This window comes from Hyaena hyaena, unplaced genomic scaffold (genome assembly GCF_003009895.1).
Source record: "Hyaena hyaena isolate Hyena2069 unplaced genomic scaffold, ASM300989v1 scaffold_54, whole genome shotgun sequence".
Classification (NCBI taxonomy): Eukaryota; Metazoa; Chordata; class Mammalia; order Carnivora; family Hyaenidae; genus Hyaena; species Hyaena hyaena.
This window is the reverse complement of record NW_024080685.1, coordinates 1,665,457-1,687,623: the sequence shown is the minus strand read 5'-3', so window position 1 is coordinate 1,687,623 and position 22,167 is coordinate 1,665,457. Positions and strand designations below refer to the sequence as shown.

At 40.9% G+C, this 22,167-nt stretch overlaps 1 protein-coding gene across 1 annotated transcript; it reads right to left on the bottom strand.

The window, feature by feature from the left end:
- Positions 1 to 3,448: 3,448 nt before the first annotated feature.
- On the bottom strand, positions 3,449 to 21,772 carry EREG (epiregulin). The gene is made up of 5 exons (XM_039230924.1): positions 21,721 to 21,772; positions 8,439 to 8,525; positions 5,607 to 5,730; positions 4,583 to 4,732; positions 3,449 to 3,684 (listed from the first exon to the last, which is right to left on the bottom strand). The coding sequence occupies exons 1-5, from the start codon at positions 21,767 to 21,769 to the stop codon at positions 3,603 to 3,605; spliced, it is 492 nt and encodes a 163-aa protein (XP_039086855.1). The 5' UTR covers positions 21,770 to 21,772; the 3' UTR covers positions 3,449 to 3,602.
- Positions 21,773 to 22,167: the final 395 nt, after the last annotated feature.

The following is a 22,167-nucleotide window of genomic DNA, read 5'->3' as shown; positions in this document are numbered from 1 at the left end:
CCTCCCCTTGTGCACGTTCTCTCTCAAAAATAAATAAACATTAAAAAAAATCATACAACTAAAATTTTATAATTGATGCAGCTCCTTTTATTTGAAAACATTCTTCATTGTGGTAGGCCATAAGCACAATAAATTTATAAGCTACTTTCCCAAATGAAGATCTTTATCTTTCTATCTTTAGAAGTCTTTGTATCTAAACATACTGTAGTTCTATCACTGCTTTTAGGCCCTCCAGTTTATTTTGGAAAAAAGAAAAAAGATAGAGACAATATTTATCAGTGAAACTCCTTTGTGTTTGAACTTAATGCATTTTTATTTTTCAGTTGTCTTTTTTTCCATTTCCCAGCAAAAATAAATAAACATTAACATTACATAAACATAAACATTAACATTAAGGTACACAATTATCAAAGCTGATATTGAACACAAACAAATTGATACAATTCAGTACTCTGATAAAATCCATTGTCAAATAAGTTAAACTGCATGCAATACAATGTTATGGTCCATAGCATCTTCAATATAAACTGTATACCAAAATGGCTCTCCAGACTTAAAAAGTGCAAATTACAGAGTGCAAAAACAGCAAAGAGAAAAATACACTATCTTACATTTACCATCATTCAGTTTGAATAACAGGTATGTTTTAGATCAAATTATTCTTTTGCTAAAACAGTAAAAAAGTACACTGCTTATGAAAGTTGTTACTCCCCTTCTCCCATATGCATAAGAGTAGGAAAAAAAAATCAGAAAATATTGAGCAGCAAGTTAAACACATTTTTTTTCCCTCTAAAGTCTACAGAGTGGATATAGGAGCAAAAATGACCACATGGATCAGACGTGAGTTTTCAAAAATCAGATTATTGAGCTCAACAGAAATTAGAAACTGCTACATGTAACTCCAGTGTAAAACCTGATTTGTTGCTTGACAGCATGTGTTCTTGGTACTTTGGAGATAATATAGAAATATGTATAGTAAGGGGTGCATGGGTGGCTCAGTTGGTTAAGTGTCCGACTTCGGCCCAGGTCATGATCTCGAGGCTTGTGAGTTCGAGCCTGGTGTTAGGCTCTCTGCTGTCAGCACAGAGCCTTGCTTCAGATCCTCTCTCTCTGCCCCTTCCCCACTCATGTGCTTTCTATCTCTCTCTCTCTCTCAATAATTAATTAATTAATTAATTAATTAAAAAAGAAAAATATGTATAGTGAGAAATCTGTATAATAAGAAAGACAGACTAAACATGAGCCCAAATCTTTCCATTGTTGGAAATTTGAGCTGATGACAATCATCTATATTTGCTCAGCACTGCCCTCATTAAAACAATTATTTCTGACTTATTTTTATCCAGGAAAAGGAATCTGGGTCATATCCCTTTATTATTTAATATATACTCATAAATAAAGTTTTAAATTTACTGGGGTTAGTTTTTTAAGCATTCGTAAGTAAAGATTAAAAACATCCCAAACTACTTATAATTAGTCATGTAGTAAGGATTGAGACATTTAAGATAAAACAACAGAACCCTCTTTTGTAAGTAAAACAAGTGAATTGCTATTGATGTTTTGGCATCAACATTTTCTTTGACACAAGATCTTTCTAAGTAGACTTCACGTACATCTAGTAGGTGTAGGAATGTGTAGGACTTAAAATGTGTTCTTACACAGCACATTTGATTTCAGCTATGTTAAAAAGGAAACGGAAATACCCTTTAAGACCTCACTGAATTTTATTTCTCTTTTTTTAATGTTCATTTATTTATTTTGAGAGAAAGAGAGAGAGTATGGTAAGGGTGGAGAGAGAGGGAGAGAACCCCAAGTCAACTCCAGAGTAAGGCTCAAACTCACGAACCATAAGATCACAACCGAAGTGGAAATCAAGTCCAACTAACCAACAGGGCCACCCAGGCGCCCCTTATGTTATTTCTCTTTATCTTGTTTGTAAGTTTTATGTTTTGTTGAAAGAGCAAAATATGACTACAATTCTATGAATGAGCACATGTGTACATGTGTATTTACATATGAATGTGTATATTATATAAATATGTATGCTTATATATGCATATTTTACACACACACACACACACGCACACACACACATACACACACACATACGTTTTTCCTCTAATAGTGAGGCACCGGATCCAGCACTTTAGGGAAGAGGCACATGAGAGCACCAGGGTACAGATAAAGAGATACATATGCAGGCACATCCTGGCCTCTAGCAAGCACTTCAGAAGTCAGCCGTGTTTATTTTCTCTTTGTTGCCCTCGTACCTGGCAGGAAAAAAGGTGGACAAAGAATAGGATCTCCCCCGCCCCAACAAGGTGTGTGATCCCGAGAGACTCCGCCCAAGGTCTAGTGTTCCAAGAGGCGACCGCCTGAACTCACTGGGACCATGGGCTCAGGCACAGGAGGAATCTTCATCTCTTCCAAAGAAGTAAGCAAAAGACAGAAAGCCGGGCCCTGGTTTCATCTCAGTCTCCAAAAGAAGGCACAGTTAAGTCTCTGAATTTTCAAATGAATTTGCTCATTTGGGAAAATATACTCTGGTCTCTGTTTCTCATTGTTTTCTACTTCCTATATCAGGGTATTATTTTAAACATTTACTTTTACATTCTAGAAGGAGCTACTTACGGCACCGTTTTAAGTTAAAATCTCTTTTACAGAAGATGAAACGACCGTATTTCCATCTTTAGACAATATATGGAATTATTGTCTCATACTTTAAAATAATGATTAGTCCATCAAATTTTGGACTACGATTTAATCTTAGAATTCTTAGTCAAAGTCTCTATGAAAATAAATACTCACTAAAAGAAGCCCAAATTTTGGCTTCAAGCGTGGATTTAAAAAAAAAAATTTCTCATGAACATGTTTCTCAAGAAACATCGTGACGCTATAAAACACCTACTATTTACATAAAAGATGCCATAAAACAAAGTTGTCAATTCATTGAGTGCAAGAAGAATCTGCCGCTGGGTGACTTGTATCCACAGGAGCTGTGAGCTGGAAGAGGGAACTGGGCACTTGCCCCCCCAACCAGTCACCATGGTATCGGAGCTGAGGATGTGAATAGAGGGAGACAGCCCCCCATGTGTAATGTTCAGCACATGATCTACAATTGCTTCTCCCCAGTTCCCATTGCATTAGTGTTCTAATTCATGACACAGCCATCTAGCAAACTATGAATCAGTCAAATCCATGATCGCCAACTTGAGGAGTAGGAAAGTATTAAGTTGATTTGACCATATATTTAGGCTTAACAGGACTCTGTCATTTGCTGACCCTTCCTGAGTGACGAATGGGACGTCGCTCACTCCTAAGCATTGTGTAACTGGCAAATGAGCTTTGAAGCTAAAGCATTTGGCCCAGGTAATTATTTCTTACAAAAATAGGACTTTTTTCTATATTATATATTTTGTATACATTATACATTAGCAAATAGTCTGTCAAAAATAAAACAAAAATAAAAAACTTTTGCAAGTATATTAAAAATGCACCATGTTGACTTAACATGTGATCCAACATAAATATTATTAATAAAATAGGAATATTAACATAACCAGGCGCGCTGCACATCCCTGCCCATAGCTGGACGGCACCATTCAGACTTGGGGCAAAGCTGGATCCCCTGACGTCACCCTTTCGTATTCCTTCTTTGGTTCTTTACTTTTTTGATTTCTGTACCTAGAAATATTCAGAAATGGAAACTGTTAGCACTGTGGTTAACAGTAAGGAGAACAAAGTATCCTAACAAAATGAACCAACATATGGACTCAAGGGGAACATCAGCATAGTGTTTCCAAAATGACTAAGGTCAACAGGTTTAGGCTGGGCAAGAGAAATAAAGAGGGAGAAAGGGGTAGTAGTCCGTGGTCAAACAATTTGGGGAGGAAATGGGGAAACATAGTGAAAGGACTCTCCAGAGGCTTTAACATGTCCTGAAAATTACCAAATTCCAGGAGAGCATGTGACCATATTTAAGCCTGGGTGTTTTATTCTCTGTCTCTCTGTATGTCTGTCTCTCTCTCAGTTCTCTCTTTCCCTTCTCTTCTCTCTCTCAATCTCTTCCTCTGTCTCTTCCTTCCTTCCTTCCTTCCTTCCTTCCTTCCTTCCTTCCTTCCTTCCTTCCTTCCCTTCCTTCCTTCCCTTCCTTCCTTCCCTTCCTTCCTTCCCTTCCTTCCTTCCCTTCCTTCCTTCCCTTCCTTCCTTCCCTTCCTTCCTTCCCTTCCTTTCTTCCCTTCCTTCCTTCATCCAACTTCAACTCAGGTCACTATCTCACAGTTTGTGAATTTGAGCCCCAGGTCGGGCTCTGTGCTGACAGCTCGAAGCCTGGAGCCTGCTTCAGATTCTGGGTCTCCCTCTCTCTCTCTGCTCTTCCCCTGCTTATGCTCTGTCTCTCCCTCTCCTTCTCGGTCTCTCTCTCAGAAATAAACATTAAATCATTTTTTAAAAAAATATGTCATCAGTGCAGAGTCTATCTTATTCCTCTAAATAATGCTTTGTCCATAGTCTTACCCAGTTTGCAAGCCTGCATTATATAAACATAATGTGTAGACACAGAGTGTGGAAACCACTGGCTTACCATCTGCAGAAGTAGTATATGGAACCGGCGACAATGATGAGAAACAAGATAATGAGAATCACAGTCAAAGCGACATATTCTTTGCTTAAGGGCTGTTGGACGGTTAAAAAGAAGTGCTCGCATCGGACCCCAGTGTAACCCACTTCACACCTACAGGAAAATAGGAGAAAAGATTAGTTACTTAAAAAAGAAATTGTGATTATAGATTAGTTTTGTAAGAACTAACCTCACGTTGTGATGCAGAAAATCCATAAGGTTTGACAAAAGTTGTCAGAAGGAATTCAAAGACTGGCCTCAGAGCAGGGCCAACATTGAGAGGAGAGCTCTACACAGCTCTCGGCTTACCTGTGCTGCTAAGTTACAGGCTGGCCCAGCCACCTGGTGGCTGACAACCTGCAAGGGGGGTTGGTAAGTTTTGTAGAGTTGAGGTGCATTTTGTCTAAATCATTGCAATCAATTCTTTTTTTTTTTATGTCTTTATTTTATTTTTTGAGAGAGAGAGACTGAGTGTGAGCGGGGTGAGACAGAGTGTGAACGGGAGAGGGCCAGAGAGAGGGAGACACAGAATCCGAAGCAGGCTCCAGGCTCTTATCTGTAAGCACAGAGCTGGATGTGGGACTCAAACCCACAGACTGTGAGATCATGACCTGAACCGAAGTCGGCCACTTAACCGACTGAGCCACCCAGGCGCCCCTAAATCAGTGCAATCAATTCTTAAAACAGGGGCTGAAATAGCGGTTCAGTGACGGAACCAATATCGTGGCAATATGAGAAGGAGGCATCGAAGCTCACCCCCCTCTGCACCCCTGAAGTATCGATACAATTTGAGAGCTACTGTTTGTTCCAGAATTTTTTAAAAACTTGCTTTATAAAGTTACTAATAGCACATATAACTGCATGCTAACAGTATGTATAAACTACAGCCCCTGGAAATACATATCAACGTCAAAAAATTTTTTAAAAAAGAGAGAGAGAGAGAGACTATAGGTTCAAAAAAAAAAACTTTTTTTTTTTGGCATATTACCTGCAGTAGTTTTCACTCATGTCCACCAGGTAGATGCACTGTCCGTGCAAACAGTAGCCATTCATGTCAGAGCCACACTTTGTTATTGACACTTGAGCCACACGTGGATTGTCCTCTGTCTGAACTGTGAAAGAAATGGAAAGTTGGATATATTCTGCTGCCTTCTTTGAAGCATGAATCACCCTTTCATATTAGGCATTGCTGAGCTACTATAGCAAAGTACGGCAGGTGCCGATCAGTCGAGGAGAATTCTCAGGACTAGGAAGTCCCTTTAGTTATCACATTTCTTTTTTTTTTTTAATGTTTTATTTATTTCTAGGAGAGAGAGAGAGACAGCGTGAGCAGGGGAGGGTCAGAGAGAGAGGAAGACACAGACTCTGAAACAGGCTCCAGGCTCTGAGCTGGCAGTCANAGAGAGAGGAAGACACAGACTCTGAAACAGGCTCCAGGCTCTGAGCTGGCAGTCAGCACAGAGCCCGACGTGGGGCTCGAACCCACGAACCGTGAGATCATGACCTGAGCGAAAGTCGGACGCTTAACCGACTAAGCCACCCGGGCGCCCCTAGTTATCACATTTCTTAGGCCAATGAACATTTGACCCCTAAGCAAAAGGCCCAACAGACTACACAAACAAAATAAGACCTGGAGATTTAATTTGCTAAAGATAATCTTGAAAAAAAAAGGCAAACTTAGGACACAAAAATCATTATCCTCCTCAGTTACTCACTTAGCCCAAGTGTGTCTGATTTTTTTTTCAAACCTCAAAATAATTCTGCATTTATTATTCCAAAAGCAATTGCAAACTGAAACCATTAATTAATTCAAGAGAGTAAAATTTTATAATGGCTTTCAGCCAGGAAGGTATGTTTTGGTGTACATGCCCAAAGTTTTGAGACTAATGTCTGGAGCTAGCAAATACAACAATGAAAACAGAAGCCCCTGTAGAAGTAGTGTTGCAGGGCGCCTGGGTGGCTTAGTCGGTTAAACATCCGACTTTCGCTCAGGTCATGATCTCGCGGTTCGTGGGTTCGAGCCCCGCGTTGGGCTCTGTGCTGACAGCCAGCTCAGAGCCTGGAGCCTGTTTCAGAGTCTGTGACTCCCTCTCTCTCTGACCCTCCCCTGCTCACTCTGTCTCTCTCTTTCTCTCCTAGAAATAAATAAAACATTTAAAAAAATTTTAAAAAAATAGAAGTAGTGTTGCAACCTATATGTAAGTTCATTTTAGGATGTTTTAGTTACTAAAATGTGAAGGATGCCTATGAAATAATCAAACAATAGCATCATGATTGTAATACTCCTGTTCAAAGAAATAAACAAGCAAACAATAACAAAAAAGGGGAGAGAAGCAGATCAAGTTTCTAAAAGGCCCAGTGATGAAGGAAGAAAAGAAAATGAAAATACTATTCTGAAGGGATGCATATGTCCCAATGTTTATAGCAGTGTTATCTACAATAGCCGAACTATGGAAACAGCCCAAGTGTCCATTAACTGATGAATGGGTAAAGAAGATGTGAGATATATATATATCTATATATAATGGAATATTACTCAGCCTTGAAAAAGAATGAAACCTTGCCATTTGCAAAACATGGAGCTAGAGTATTATGCTAAGTGAAGTCACTCAGTCAGAGTAAGACAAATACATATGATTTCACTCATGTGAAATTTAAGAAACAAAACAAGTGAGCAGCGGGAAAAAAGAGAGAGAGAGAGGTAAAGCAAGAAACAGACTCTTAGCTATACAGAACAGACTGATAGGAGGTGGGTGAGAGATGGGTAAAATAGCTGATAGGGATTAAGGAGTGCATTTGTAATGAGCACTAGGTGTTGTATGGAAGTACTGAATCACTATATTGTACACCTGAAACTGATATTACACTGTATGTCAACTAACTGAAATTTAAATAGAAACTTAAAAAAAAAAAAAAACCTAAATAGTGGAGGCATAACACAAAGGAGGATAAAAGTGAAGGTGAAATTGTTGTGGGAAATACCCTGGGTCTTCAGTATAACCCTTGACTCAATATCCAGACTGACTCTAAAGTAGAGCTCTCTTGAACCACATCCAGAGTCCTCAGGGGTCCCCAAGGGAAATAGACTGCACATCACTTCTCTCTGTGTTCCTATGCCTATGCATAGTGCTTAGCATGTATTAAGTATGCTGTAAGTATTTTCTGAATGAACGTTATAACTGCAAGGACATCATTTATTCCTTTTACAAAAAATAACAACAAAATATATTGATTATCTCCTGTGTACCAAGGTTAAATTCTCCTGCTTTGCCTGGCATCCAATCTCTAGCAATGGTTTCCCAGCAGAGTTCTAGGGAATGGCCAGAGGGCATCTGATTTTCTTTGTTTCCTTTCTCTTTAAGACCCTATCATTCTACAGAAGTAGATGGCCAGTCCCTCTCCCATCAGTTATTCTTTTATATCATTTTTCCAGATCACTAGTTCATAAATAAAGTGCTAAAAATATTAGTATTATTATTTAAAAGTGTATTTATTTTTGAGAGAGAGAGGGAGCACGTGCATGGGCAAAGGGAGGGCAGAAACAGATGATGAGAGAGAATCCCAAGTAGGCTCCGAGCTGTCAGCAGAGAGCCTGACTCAGGGCTGGATCCTAAGAACCAGGAGATCATGACCTGAGCTGAAACCAAGAGTCTATGCTCAAGTGACTGAGCTCCCCAGGAGCCCCCCCTCCAAATTATTTTGTTAACATAGCAGCTGTCCTTCCACCCTTTTCTCCAGACTGTCACATAATCATAGTCTTTGAGTTCATTCTGTTAAAAATGCGTGATCCTCCGGGAAGCACTAGCAAAGCCGGGCTCACCTAAAGCTGTACAGTTATCTTCAGATTCTCCTGGGATGCATGAAGGAATCACTGTAGTGCCGAGAACTGCTTGGAGAAGGTGGCAACCTAATAATGGGGGAAAACCAAATATATAAACAGTGCTTCAAAGAAGGAAACCTGGATCAGATTTTCATGTAACCCCACTGCTTACAAGGTTGTTTTAATGAGTTCAAGAATTTGACCCATGGAAACCATCAGAGAAACTAATTTGTACAAACAGGGAATAATTGACAATCATCGAGCCCCTGGCTCTCTGTCTAGGGGATGAAAACCTTGGCTTCTGGTTTCAGATTTGCCCTGTTCTAAAGGTCAAAGACCTGATTTTGAAATTCGATTTCCTAAGAAGCTTAGCAATTGAAATTGTAGAGACTTTCCACTATTTTTGCTTCATGATGTTGTCGGAGCAATGCTCCAAGGGAGAACCTATCACACACACAGAAAGGCTTAACTAACAATCAGTTTCTATTTACAGGAACAGCTAAACAGGACTCTCAACCATAGATATGTTCCTTTGTTGATTTAAGTGTCTAGCTTACTCTTTGCATAGTACTATGCACAAAAGTAGATTAGAACTAATAAAATGTAATCTAAGTAAAGTCACAATATACCTTATGTGGGAATGAACAGACACACTAGGTGAACCACAGAGCCCTAGAATCCAGTTTCTGTCAGCCCAGCGAAAGTTTAAACAAGGCATTTCGTGTGCCCCAACTTGATAAGTGACTATCGGAAAACAGGCTCCTAAATGACTCAAGTAGTTTCTGAATTCCATGGAAAGCGTAAGAAGAATCCTTTCCATTGCACAGATGTTTACTGATGAGGGTTTCACTGCTTCTGTTTAGCAGTCAGGCATTTGCACTTCACCCCTCTTTCTAGTCTAGATGAGTAACTTTATAATAAATTCTAATGGTGGTGATACATTAGTGGACAACACTTAACGTCTCTTGAACATGTTTTAGATGCAGGTGTGGCTCTTGTCTTCTTTATCTGTATTATCTCATTTAATCCACCCGGTGGCTCTTTTAAGAAGATACTACTGTTATCTCCACTAAACAGCTGATAAAACTGAGACATAAGGAGTTTAAGTAACTTTCCCAAGGGTACACAGCAATGTTGTTAATGGGCCAAATTACAGAACGTAGAAAGGGTTAATAATACTGGAGTATGGCCATCACACAGACAAACCAGGTTAAATATAACTGAGGCAGAGTATTTTAATCCTATAAGGAGGCAACAAAGTATGTTAGAAAGGCAGTCTTGGGGGGAAAGCTCGACTTACGTGATTTGGGACAAATTAATTAGCTTCTCTGGCTCTCAATTTACCCCATCTTACAGTTTGGGGGTGAATTAAATTAAACGATCTTTTTCCAGAATGCCTAACACACCAGAGACTCCCACAAATGTTCCATGATACTCAGGATCTAGCCTCTAGTTTTAGCTGTATATGTGCATAGTGCCCTCTACTGGTCTATAACAAGATTACAAATCTCTTTGTATTTGATATCTTAAAGTATGGTTGAACCCAAGTAATAAAAGGTTTTATCTTACTTTTTTCTCAGTCAGAGGAGATGTGTATATGTTAAGCATGCTGCATATTATTGGAGTGCTAAAAACTACATTACACATCAGCATCATAGTTTCTAATTTCATAACGTTTCAAACTTAACCCTTAGAACAGTCCTATGAAGTAGTCAGCAACCCCCCAAACTTCAACGTCAGTGCAGTTAAATTGAATGTGTTGTCCAAGACCAATTATATAGTGAGCATGGAAAATAAGAGTAAGGAATCTATCTTTGGACAGCAAATCTCATAATCTTTCAATGATTTATTTAACAATACTTTTTTTGAAAAGTTTAGAACTATCTCCTTCTCACCCCATATTTCTCCTACAATATAAATAACTGCCTCAGTTGTTGGTAAAGGGGAAAAAAATCATCTTTCTTAAAAATTCTTTTTTTACATTTACTTATTTTTGAGGGACAGAGTGAGACAGAGTGTGAGCAGGGGAGGGGCAGAAAGAGAAGGAGACAGAATCTGAAGCAAGTCACAGGCTCTGAGCTGTCAGCACACAGCCAGATGCCGGGCTCGAACTGGTGAATCATGAGATCATGACTGGAGCTGAAGTAGGACGATTAACCAACTGAGCCACCCAGGCACCCCCATCTTTTTTAAATAACAACAACAACAACAACAGCAGCAGCAGCAACAAAATCCTAAAGTCTGGGTTTCACTGTCATTTGAACAGAAAGAGAACAAAATAACTTGTTTCACATAGCTTTTTTTAATATTTATTTTTGGGGAGAGAGAGAATGCAATAGCAGGGGGTGGGGTGGGCAGGACAGAGGATCCAAAGCGGGCTCTGTGCTGAGGGGCTGGAACTCAAGAACCCTGAGATCATGACTTGAGCTGAAGTCAGAAGCTTAACCGACTGAACCCAGGTGGTTAAGCTTAACCCAGAAGCTTAACCCAGGTGGCTCTGTCTATATAGCTTTTTATGGAGAATGAGCTGTCATCTAGGCCAGCTTGGCTCTACTTGTCAGTATAATTCTGCCACGTATTTTTCCTATCAAAGAATTAAACCCTTTAACTTATACGGTCCGCTCAGCACAAATAGGAGCTCTAGCTGTGTGTTTTTACATTCGTGGTGTCTCTATTCCTACGTGCTTCTTCATGTGAGGAAGGCTTTGGAGAAAACCTTAACCTATGCTCCTACCAAGAAATTCTCCCGTCAGCACCATCCGCTGTGCACACACACATTTGAAGCTCATTTCTCTAGAGCCTAGCCTTTCCTGTTTGGGTCTGCTTACAACTGCAATCTGCAACTATGACAGAGTGCAGCAAATTGTTTTTGGGGTCTTGCTTCTTAGTCTTTTTTTGTTTTTTAAGGTTTTTAGTAGTTGTTAGTTTTTCCACTGCTAGAAATTTTGTTCCACCTGGTCAGGCCACAGGTGCAATATTTGTCTTTGTGAATTAAAGAATGTTCGGTGCAGGGCGTTGTCTCCACAAAACTGGACTCTCCTAGCCTGTGACGCTCCCTTGGACATAGTTCATTGCTCGCGATGGTTTCTGTGAGACCAGCTCTAGCTACATGAATTCAACATCCGGGTCTCCTCCAGTTGAACTGATAGCTAATTTTAAATGCTTTTCCCAAGTGAAAGACTGCAGTTCCGTCATGGATGTACATAGCCAATAAAATAGTAAGACTGGTTCTAAAGCTTGTGTCCCTCTGTACAGCTCTGTTGCTTTAAAAGAATGATTCTCGAGCTTCTGTCAGGTTTGTCTCTGCTCCAGGCCCTGGCAAACTCAAGTAGAGTAGGTGGAGCTGATCAAAATATTGAAAAAGTGAACCGGTGGAGAATTCTGATATCTACCACCTTGTCACCCTTAGGAAACCCTGCTCCTGACTTTAAAGTCAGACAGGTAAGGAGTAGACGTTAAAGTCACAGACATACATTTTCTTAATCTTATAGGATTTTTCCCTGCCTTTAGTGTCATTTGAGCAATGAAGGTCTATGATTCGACTGCAAATATCGTATTTGAGTTTTTGATTCTTGACCCTAGGTTTCTGCTAAGAAAATAATTCACTGGGATATTAGGGATTTTGGATGGTATCACTGTGTTCAGAAAACAGATCTGGCGGCAAGCTGAACATTGATAACTAAAGTATAGAGGAATTGTGTGCAAGGTGGTCTGGCGTAGACGATCTGTAACCTCACAATTGGCTGTTGGCACCCTGTTTCAAGAAACGCAATAAAAGTCAAATTTCCTTTAGAGGCCATTATTTCTGTCAAATTTCCAAATGAGTTTTAGGAATTTGATGCACACCTATTCATCTCTGTACCTTCACCTTTCAGAGGCTGTGTTTCAATGAAATCTCAAATGTGCCAGCAGGAAGTGGCACAGGTGACTCACAGGATACAAATCACCTAGACTCTGTGAGTCAGGGCCGAGCCTACATCCTTTCACAATATTGGGGCACTGTGCGTGGGAGAGGCTTGACGATCATCAGCCGAATGGGGGTAGCACGAAATGCCATGGGCCCTGAGGCGCTAAGAAGTGCTTGCCCAACAGTCAGGACGAATGCCAGATGTAGAAAATGTCCTTCTTATTGCATAGGGTTTCTTTCACCTTGCTTCTTTACGGCTACACTGAGGGGCTCATCTAGAAGGAGGCTGGGATTTGGGGATTTTCTACCAAGCCGATTCTGCAAAGTCAATGGCAATTCTTTAGGATAGAATGGCTTTCCTGAAGAGCAATGGAGCAAAGAAAAATGACCCCAAATAAAATGAGGTAGGTTGCAGAATGAAAGAAATCATCTTATTTTCCCAATTTACCTTTCAGAATATTTAGACCAGAACAGTAAACTCATAGTGAATCATAATATTTGCCCATCCCACGCAGGTATCAAAATCCGCTTTGTTCATACTTTTGGTGTGGTCACATGCCCATCCTGTTCAGGGACTGTTAGTTTTCTCTCTTCTTCCATGGCAGTCTGTCTATAATTTTGGGATTTGTCTGTAACATAGTAGGCTTGTTAGGTCTTGTATAATTTCAAGGAGTGAATATGCCTTCACCATTTCCAGATGCCTTCTGGTTTAAAATTAAAGTTCACTATTAGATAAGGTCTTGCTTCACCTTGGTAAAATAACTATATAAACTCTTCATCACATCAGCTCCTGAAGAGAACTCTGTCAGTATTTTTTAGTAATAGTCTCCTTTTCCAAGAACTACATAGAGAGAGAGAGAGAGAGAATATAAACCTTGCCTTTTCCCAGCAATCATTCTCTTCCTACAGCTTTTCAGTGCTAACCTTAGAATGAAGCTTCATTAAAAAGTAAATGTAAAAACCAACTATAACTGTTCAAATGAAGCAAGATGAAATCAGAAGTTGATATGGTATAATAACAGGTTGCAAATAAGTAATTGTTTTAAGTTTATTTATTTGAGAGGGAATGTGAGCAGAGGAGGGGCAGAGAGAGGGAGACCGAGAGAGAATCCCAAGAAGGCTCCATGCTGTTAGCACAGAGCCCAATGTGGGGCTCGATCTCACGAACTATGAGTTCATGACCTGAGCCAAAACCAAGAGTCAGGAACTTAAGCGACTGAGCCTCCCAAGTGCCTCAAATTAGTATTTCTTTTCATTTCGAGTCTTAAAAGGTAGCCATAGGATCTTCCTTGTCAAATGGCAAGAAAAGATTTATTAGGCCATGCTTTTTAATTCATAGGCATGAAATAATACTCTTCAACTCTAGTAGTAATTCATAAGTCATAATTCAATGTGCTCATAGGTTTTAGTCATTGTACAATACTGTACTTAGAGCTATTCAATTGAGAATCAGTGAGTTAAAATATGAAGGTATAATTTATTTTGCCCTAAAAATGGATCTAAAGATACATATCTTATTCAGAACGGAAGTATTCTCATAATGCAGGAGAATGCATATCAACTCTTGTGGAAAGGGTACAATTTATATTAATCTGGCTGTTTGGAATTTTGTGATGAGGAGCTCTAAATATGGGACTTGCATTCCCTAAAAGCCAAAGTTTCATCTCTAGACTATTTCAAATCTCCTATGGAAAGCATTTTTTTTCTTTAGGTTGTTAGTTGGGGAGTATTTTTATAAATCTCTCTACCCTCACTCCCTTCTATCTTACTTCTCACACCTATCCCTACTGATCCAATTCAGGAATTTAAATTACTATCACATTACTGTTTCAAAGGAAAGATCTCCTAAAGGAACAACAGTCTGTACTATAAATGTTTGCCACTCGCCTTCTTTTCATTATGGCCATATTTTGGCCTGAAGCTCTGAATACTTAATGGTATTTTTAGAAGCATATTGACTCTCATATCATTCATTCTTTATAGATGCCTACTGCCAAAAATGGATTTGCAAAAAGATAGAATTTTAATCACTGAGCTTCAAAAAAAGAGACAATAAATACATAAAAGGTAATTTTTAAAGCCTCAAATTTAATTACACTTCATTCAGAGAACTTGTGTCATATAACTAGCATGTGGTATAAGCTGCTAAGAAATTTTATTTTGTGAAAATATTTTTTTGGTTAACTTTGGGGACTTCAACTTCAGTGAGAAGCCCATTTGCATCTGTAGTGAGACAGGAGGGTGGAAAGGGCTTAGTTATACTTAATAAATGGAAATGAAGGGGGTAGCTTAGCCACACTTACTCTTAGTAACCATGTATGTCAAATTATATTCAATAAATATTGAGATTTTTCTATATGCAAGAGATTGAATGAGATGCTGAAAGGAAAATTAATGCAAAAGACATAGTTTCTATCCTCAACAGAGTTAATAGGTTAGAGACCTGGGGGTGGAGCGGAAAAGGGAGAAGTGAGACGTGATGCCGAGTTTCTGAAAATACCAAGGATGGTGATGCCATTAAAAGAATAGAAAACATGGACAGAACGACTGTTTATGGTGACATGAAGGGAAGAGAGAGTGAGTAAAGGAATTTGAGATTGTATTTCTTATATTATCTGTTTTTATTTATCAGGCATTTGGGAATACAGTTCTTTTTTTAAGTTTATTTATTTATTTTGAGAGAGAGAGAGTATATGTGAGCAAGAGAGGGACAGAGAGAGAGACAGCGAGATCATGACCTGAGCCGAAATCAAAAGTCAGAGTCCGATGCTCAGCTGACTGAGCCACCCGTGTGCCCTGGGAATATAGTTCTTAAATCAAAGAATAAGAATGGATTTATGGAGTCTATTTGAAAGTCACATGTGGAAATATGACCTTTAAAGGCATAGGAGTGATTCAGATGCTCCAGGGTAAATAGTTATGGAATGGGAAATAATAGAACTTTGGGAAATGGATGATGATAAATGGAGAGAAATGGCCAAGGAAACTGGAGAAAAAAGTCAGTTCAGTGTTGTGGGACCCAAGAGAGCACTGAGTGTTAAAAGGAGGCATGGGCTGGTCAGGGACACAGTGATTGTAGAAAGTCATTAAATTATGACGAATGAATGCCTCCAGCATAATAAGGCTCATCTTTATTCAGGGCAACTGGTGCTAAATCAGCAAAACAAACTGTTCAGTTGATTTTTTATTTAACACTAGCATTGATTTTGTATTTGCACCCACTATTAATATTAATTTTACTTGTCTTGGCGACTCAAGCACCGGTTCAAACTGTGAATTATGAGTGGCAATGTGTTGGAGCAGTGGACAATACATTAAGCTTGTGGTCACAACCTGGAATAATATTGTCAACTGCGGAACATTTGGCAGTCTGGAGACATTTTGGTCACAACTGCGTAAGTGCTACTGACATCTAGTGGACAGACACCAGAGTTGCGGCTAAACACCCTGCAGTGCATAGGAGAGCCCACAACAAAGAATTAACTAATCCAAAATGTAAATAGAGCCAAGGCTGGAAAAAAGCCCTGCACTAGACCTGTTAGGTATGGAGTCCACCTCTGGCTCAGATAATACTTTTATCCCCCTGCAGCTCCTGCAGCTGAGTTTCCTTATCTCTGAAAACAGAGACCTAAGGTGTGGAATGGACTGGGGAGGGGGTGGGGGGAGATGGAATTTATAGATTCCTCTAAGGTTCCTTTCATTTCTAAAACAATACTTCTCTTTCTCTTACTAGCTACCCATCATCCAGTCATATCACTGCTCAGTACCCCCTTCTCGTTCTCTCTCTCTCTCTCTCTCTCTCACACACACACACACACACACACACACACACACAACACAGTGCAGATATACTTAAATTTTATTAGGTATACCATCAGTGAACACAGACTATATTAAGTGACAGCAATGAGGGGGAAAAAAAGGGAGGAAAAAAATTTTAAGCTTTATTATTAAGCAAATTGAATTTTCACAAACTATTGCATCATCTCCAAATATTTTGCTGACAGACACATTTTCAAAAGACAGCTTTGAAGTCAACACCTAGTGAGAACTTTGAATAAAGTACCATCCTAATCATCCCTCCAACAAAGCTGTGTTGAGTGTTGAATATGAGTCAGTCACAGAGGAACACGGCACCGGTAAGGGGACTCGGGGCTGACACACTTCCGATGGGGCTTGAAAAGGGCAGGGCCAGGGGCGCCTGGGTGGCTTAGTCGGTTAAGCGTCCGACTTTCGCTTAGGTCATGATCTCGCGGTTCGTGGGTTCGGGCCCCGCGTCGGGCTCTGTGCTGACTGCCAGCTCAGAGCCTGGAGCCTGTTTCAGATTCTGTGTCTCCCTCTCTCTCTGACCCACCCCTGTTCACGCTATCTCTCTCTCTCCTAGAAATAAATAAAAATTAAAAAAAAAATTAAGAAAAGGGCAGGGCCAGGGTTGGGAATGTTGCAAAGGAAGTAGAGGCAGGTTGCACGTTATTTTGGAGTGGTGGGAGAAAGGAGGAGGTGGGTAACTGAGGACATTTGATACTTCTCTTCGGTCTTTTTTTTTTTTTAAGTTTATTTACTTATTTTGAGAGAGAAAGAGAGAAGATGAGCAAGGGAGGGGCAGAGATGGGGGGGGGGGAGAGAGAAGTCTAAGCAGATCCCGTGCGGCCAAGCATGGACCCGATGTGGTGCACGAACAGTGAGATCGTGACCTGAGCCCAAATCAAGAGTTGGAGGCTTTACGGACCAAGCCACCCAGGTGCCTCACTTCTTTTCAGTCTTAAAGGATGAGTAAAGCTGTCACCAAAAGTGAAATGTGAGTGGGGGACACAGTAGAGGGCACAGCATATTCGTGCATGGAACCTTACATCCTGGGTTACTCACTTCTTTTTAAGTCTGTTTTCTCATGTGAAAAATGGCAATAATAATACATTTCGTGGCCTAAAGGGAGTTATTGTAAGAATGCATTGAGGCTTTTTCTAAGAAAGTACTTGATGGTGATAATAGCTCTAATTTTAAAAGTGCTTTTTATTGTTTTATAATACCATCATATTTATTAAATCTGTATACAATTACCTGACGACATAGCTATCTATGATCTCCATTTTACAGACTCAGAGAGGAATAAATCTTTCTGAAAGTATGAAATAAAGGAACAGGGGTATGGAAATTGTCTTCTACACACAATGTCTCTTGACCCAAAACTGTCACATTTGACATATGTAAACATGTGTGTGTTTATATGTAAATATGAGAGAGGGGGGCTTTTTCCCTGTCCCTGAGGACATTCAGAAGGAGTTACATTTGGGGCACCTGGGTGGCTCAGTTGGTTAAGGGTCCACCTTTGATTCAGGTCATGATCTCAGGGTTTGTGGGTTTGAGCCCCGCATCAGTCGGGCTCTGTGCTGACAGCAAGCTCAGAACCTGGAGCCTGTTTCAGGTTCTGTATCTCCCTCTCTCTCTCTGACCGTCCCCTGCTCATGCTGACTCTCTCTCTCTCTCTCAGAAATAAATAAATAAAAACATTTAAAAATAAGAAGAAGGAGTTACATTTAACTCACTTTCGTGCCTTGAATTTAAAATTCAGGGTTTTGACCTAAGAAATTAAGAGTTAACTTTTTTTCCAGGGCAATTGTAAAATCATCTTTCGTATTACAAATAGTAGCCTAGTTAATGAAATCATGACTTGAACTTAGAATGTCACTGAATCTCTGTTTGCCCTATAAATAGACACCCACTTTCACATACACTGTATCACCAGAGGACACTGGGTTTGCTACATTATTTTATTTTTTTCAAAGCTTCCAGAATTGCCATCCCAAGGTGATGACTACGAGGATCGTCCTCCCTAAGAATCGCTCCTATTACAGCTGTGGGGAGTCTTCCCATGGTCTTCCAAAGGAATGGTCCGACTGGCAGTCACAGCCATATTCCTTAGACAATTTGCATAGGCCAGTACTTGGTGTGAGGACCGACAGTGTGGAAACCACACCTTAACTTAAGTCTCTTTGAAGAGGATTTCTCACATGTCATTTGCATCTCTTAGCTGATCATTAACTAGGCAATGGAAGATTCTTGGGCAAAAAAGGACAGAAGGCATTCAAGTTCATTTTTTCCAAACAACTAGGTGAGCACTCTACTTTTTGCTTCCAAGGAAGTGTGTTTATTTTCTCACTGTTAACAGAGATGTGCTATAAATGAGATTCCAACTTCGTTCCTTATTGATATTATATTAAATTCACAATAATATAAAAAGATACTGGGAATGAAAAAGACATAGGTACCTTTCTCCCTGATTGATTTCCTTAATATATATCTAGGTAAATGCAGAAATAAGGCCTCAGTTGATTGATGTAATGACTTCTTGGGAATAAAAGTCATTTGCTAGGAATTGCATTAATTAAAAATGCTGAAGTTAGGATAAGTAAAAATTCAACATATTTTAGCACAGCTTGAGAAAATAGTCACATGTTTTCTGTGCTTGATTTTGAGTGATACCATAAAGATACCATTTTTGTACATATGCTTGTCCCCATAACGGGTTCTAAGCCTCGGGGCAGCCTCCAGACTACTCTGAAACATCTTTATTAGAACCTGTGATTTTTATTATGCTCCTGATAATCCTGAGACCCTCTGGCTCCTCACACATTGCTCCCGTAAGATCATGCCATTTACTATCTCTTAGTCCTTGTAAAGTATTTGACTTTACTTAGGGTTAGTATCTTCATTTGTCACAGGGCTATTCACACCTACCTCATACAGTGATTTTGAGGAATAAATGAGATGATTATGTACAAAGCACTTAATACTCAAGGTGGTTAGCTCACAGGTGGCATTTGGTAACTGTCTGCATCTTTCCCAACTCCTGGATTTGGGCCCCGGTGCTGAACTACACACCCCAACTACCCAGATTGTTTATATAGGAAGACGATGAAGGAAGGCAGGTAGTGCCAATGCTCAGGCAGACCATAAACTCTCAGGGTCAACAGGAAAGATCCGAGACAGCCAATGTCTCACTGAGACCTGCGCTTCTCATATTTTCAGGAAAGAATGCGTATCCTGCTCAATCCTCTGTCGTTGTGCAATGAAGTAGGACTAAGCCTTCTTGGAGGTGGCATTCAGGAACATGCTCAAAAGCCCATCTGGGTATCAATGAAATTGTTGGATTTTAGATTAAGAGTCTTTCTAACATTAGCTGCAGAACTCAAGGTAAAAATGTCTCCTCTTTGTTCTGGGCCAGTCACAAGATTAGAAATGATATTTCAGCCCTCAAACTGCAGATTACAGATAAATGTGTTCTCTAGTCTGGGGAATCTCAGCCATTTACTTAGTATTCCATGAGCTCAAAGTGCTAGCAAATCCAGATGTGACCTTCCTCAGTTTAGCCTTGCTTTTCTACAAAAACTCGGGTCATACTTTCCCAGTATCTAAAGCAAGAACATGATGTCAAATATTTATAAAATGTAAAAGTAACCAATTGATTGTGTGAATGTGTAGCAGTTTAAATCTGCATGTGTTGGAGATAAGAGGATGAAACTGAAGGCATCTATATTTTTGCCACAGACGTAGACATACATTCCACAGAAAAGCAGGAAGAAAATATTTGCTGAAGTCTGAACTGTTCTTTGGAAGAATAGCCCTTTGGGAAAAGTATTTCTAGGTAATCTTTTGTTGGGGGTGGGGAGGCAATGTCAAAAATACCAGGTGGCCTTGTCTTTTTTCTTGCATATGCTTTAGAATAAGACTATTGGACTTGCATGCCTGATTAGAGTATAGAGATATGACAGAGAACTTCAAACAGGAACTTTCCTCGTGGCAGGGAAATATCTAAACAAACTGGGAAAACAGAAACTGACCTAGCTCATTTGGAAATGGGCTTGGTGGCTGATGAAATAGGTGAACTATAATTAAGTAATGCAATAAAGGAGTTAAACACTTTCATGACAACAAAAACACACACAACACACTCTCTAGGTGGGTAGTCACCAGGTTATTCATAGGCTCTTGCTGCCTCAAATTAGAATAGTCAATGAGTGGCCCAGAACAGACACTTGCATTGTTCCCATGCAGCCCTACAGGTGGAAGCGGAAAAAAAAAAAAAAAAAGCACTGAGACATTTTGACCTCTAGGTTCATTTGTAACTCTAGGAAGACTGTCACCTTTCCAACTATATTCTTTTCACAGACCCTTCAAAGCAAAGATAGCAAAACCACACCATTTACTGAGAATCTTCTAGCAAGTCACTCTTAGCACAGTTTTGGCAGAAACCACAGATACTGTTTGTACTTCTGTTCCTCAACTTGGACAAGTAAGTTGCAACTATGCATAGTTGGGTGTCATTATGTCTCCCAAGCCCTGAGATAAGGCGTGTCGAAATAATAATTTAACTGTCACATCCTGCATAGGTAGAGTTAATTTGTTAGGGGAATTTGCCCCATTGCAACCCCAGAAGGAATGTGAGACTGGCAACTTTTATTTCCTTATTCAGATTTTCCTATACACCTCCAAATCCCTCTTGAAATTTAAGGAATTAGAGAGAAACAATATATATTTTTTCAAACCAGAGAGTTTACAAGAACTCCTCCTCCTGTCCCCAAGAACTAAATCATCTCAAATAGAAAGACAGGCATTAAAATACAACTGGGCAATTTCGGGCTATGGGGTGCAATAAACAGCAAGAGCTGTTGCCTGAGCGTCTCCGCTCGGGCTCGGGGCCGCGGGGAATCGGAAGCCTCAGGTGTGTGTGTGGTGGTGGGGGGGGGGGGGTCCAAGGGCCGGACACAGCCCCAGGACCCGCCCATGTCCCTCCAGCTCCTCCGACGCCAGAACAGCGTTTTCGTTCCGTGGTACCTGGAGCTCCAGCAAAGAGCCACCTGCGCGCCAGCGCGCCAGGAAACTTAACCAGACACGACTGAGAAAACGGAGGGCAAGACAGAAGGAAAAGCGTTCCTTTCCCAAAGGTCTCTTTGCTGGGGTCTCGTCTGTACTCCCGCCCTTTGCCCCTGTCCCCCCCACACCCCTCCACCCCCAACAGGAAAGAAGAAAACCTCAAATGTTAACAGTGCTTCCCGGTCTCTGGATTTCTAGAACTGGCAACGTTTCTGAAGAAAAAACAAAAACAAAAACAACAGAAAACACTTTTCTACGTTTTATGCCTCCTGTTACGGAGCTGCATTGATTCATGCACGACGTATATGGCAATAGTTAATTCATCGATGAGAGGCGTTTTTAACACCGATCCCCCGCTCTCGCATCCGACCGCACGCGGTCCCCGGCTTGAGGGCATGACGCGCTCGCGGAACAACCGACACCGCGTTAAACGGGGTACCCTTGGGTGCGGGGGAGTGCCCCCGGCTTCACCGAGCACTGCGGGCGGGGCGGGGGGGGGCTTACCCAGGCACAGCAGCAGCGCGGGGACGCGGCCCGCGCGTCGCGCGCCCATCCTCCTTCCCGCGGGGAGCAGCGGCCGGGCGCGGGGAGGGCGCGGGGAGGGCGCGGGGGGAGGGCGCGCGGCTGCGGCTGGAGCGCGTCGGGGAGCCGGAGGGGTCACGCCTCGGCCGCGTCCCTCTGCCGCCCGGTCTGTCCAGCAAGTGAGCTCGACCGGCCGGTGCTGCCACCTTTATAGTTGCGGGGAGGGGCCTCCGGCCGGCGGACACACTAGCGGGGTGAGGTACAAAGAGCCCAGAGTTTCATAATAGGCCCCGGGGGAGGAGTGGCCGGAGACTGTCCGGATGTCATCGTGTCATCCTCCCTTTCTGAACACCTGAGAGTGTTTGAGGAATAAAAAAAAAAAAAAAAAATAAATAAATAAAAAAGCCCTTCTGGTTAGCTGGGGCGACT

Coding starts and splice junctions, on each gene's coding strand:
- EREG (XM_039230924.1), bottom strand. CDS start 21,769: ATGGGCGCGCGACGCGCGGGCCGCGTCCCCGCGCTGCTGCTGTGCCTG. Junction 8,526..21,720: donor CGCGCTGCTGCTGTGCCTGG/GTAAGCCCCCCC, acceptor CCCCATTATTAG/GTTGCCACCTTCTCCAAGCA. Junction 3,685..4,582: donor ATATACTACTTCTGCAGATG/GTAAGCCAGTGG, acceptor GAATATTTCTAG/GTACAGAAATCAAAAAAGTA.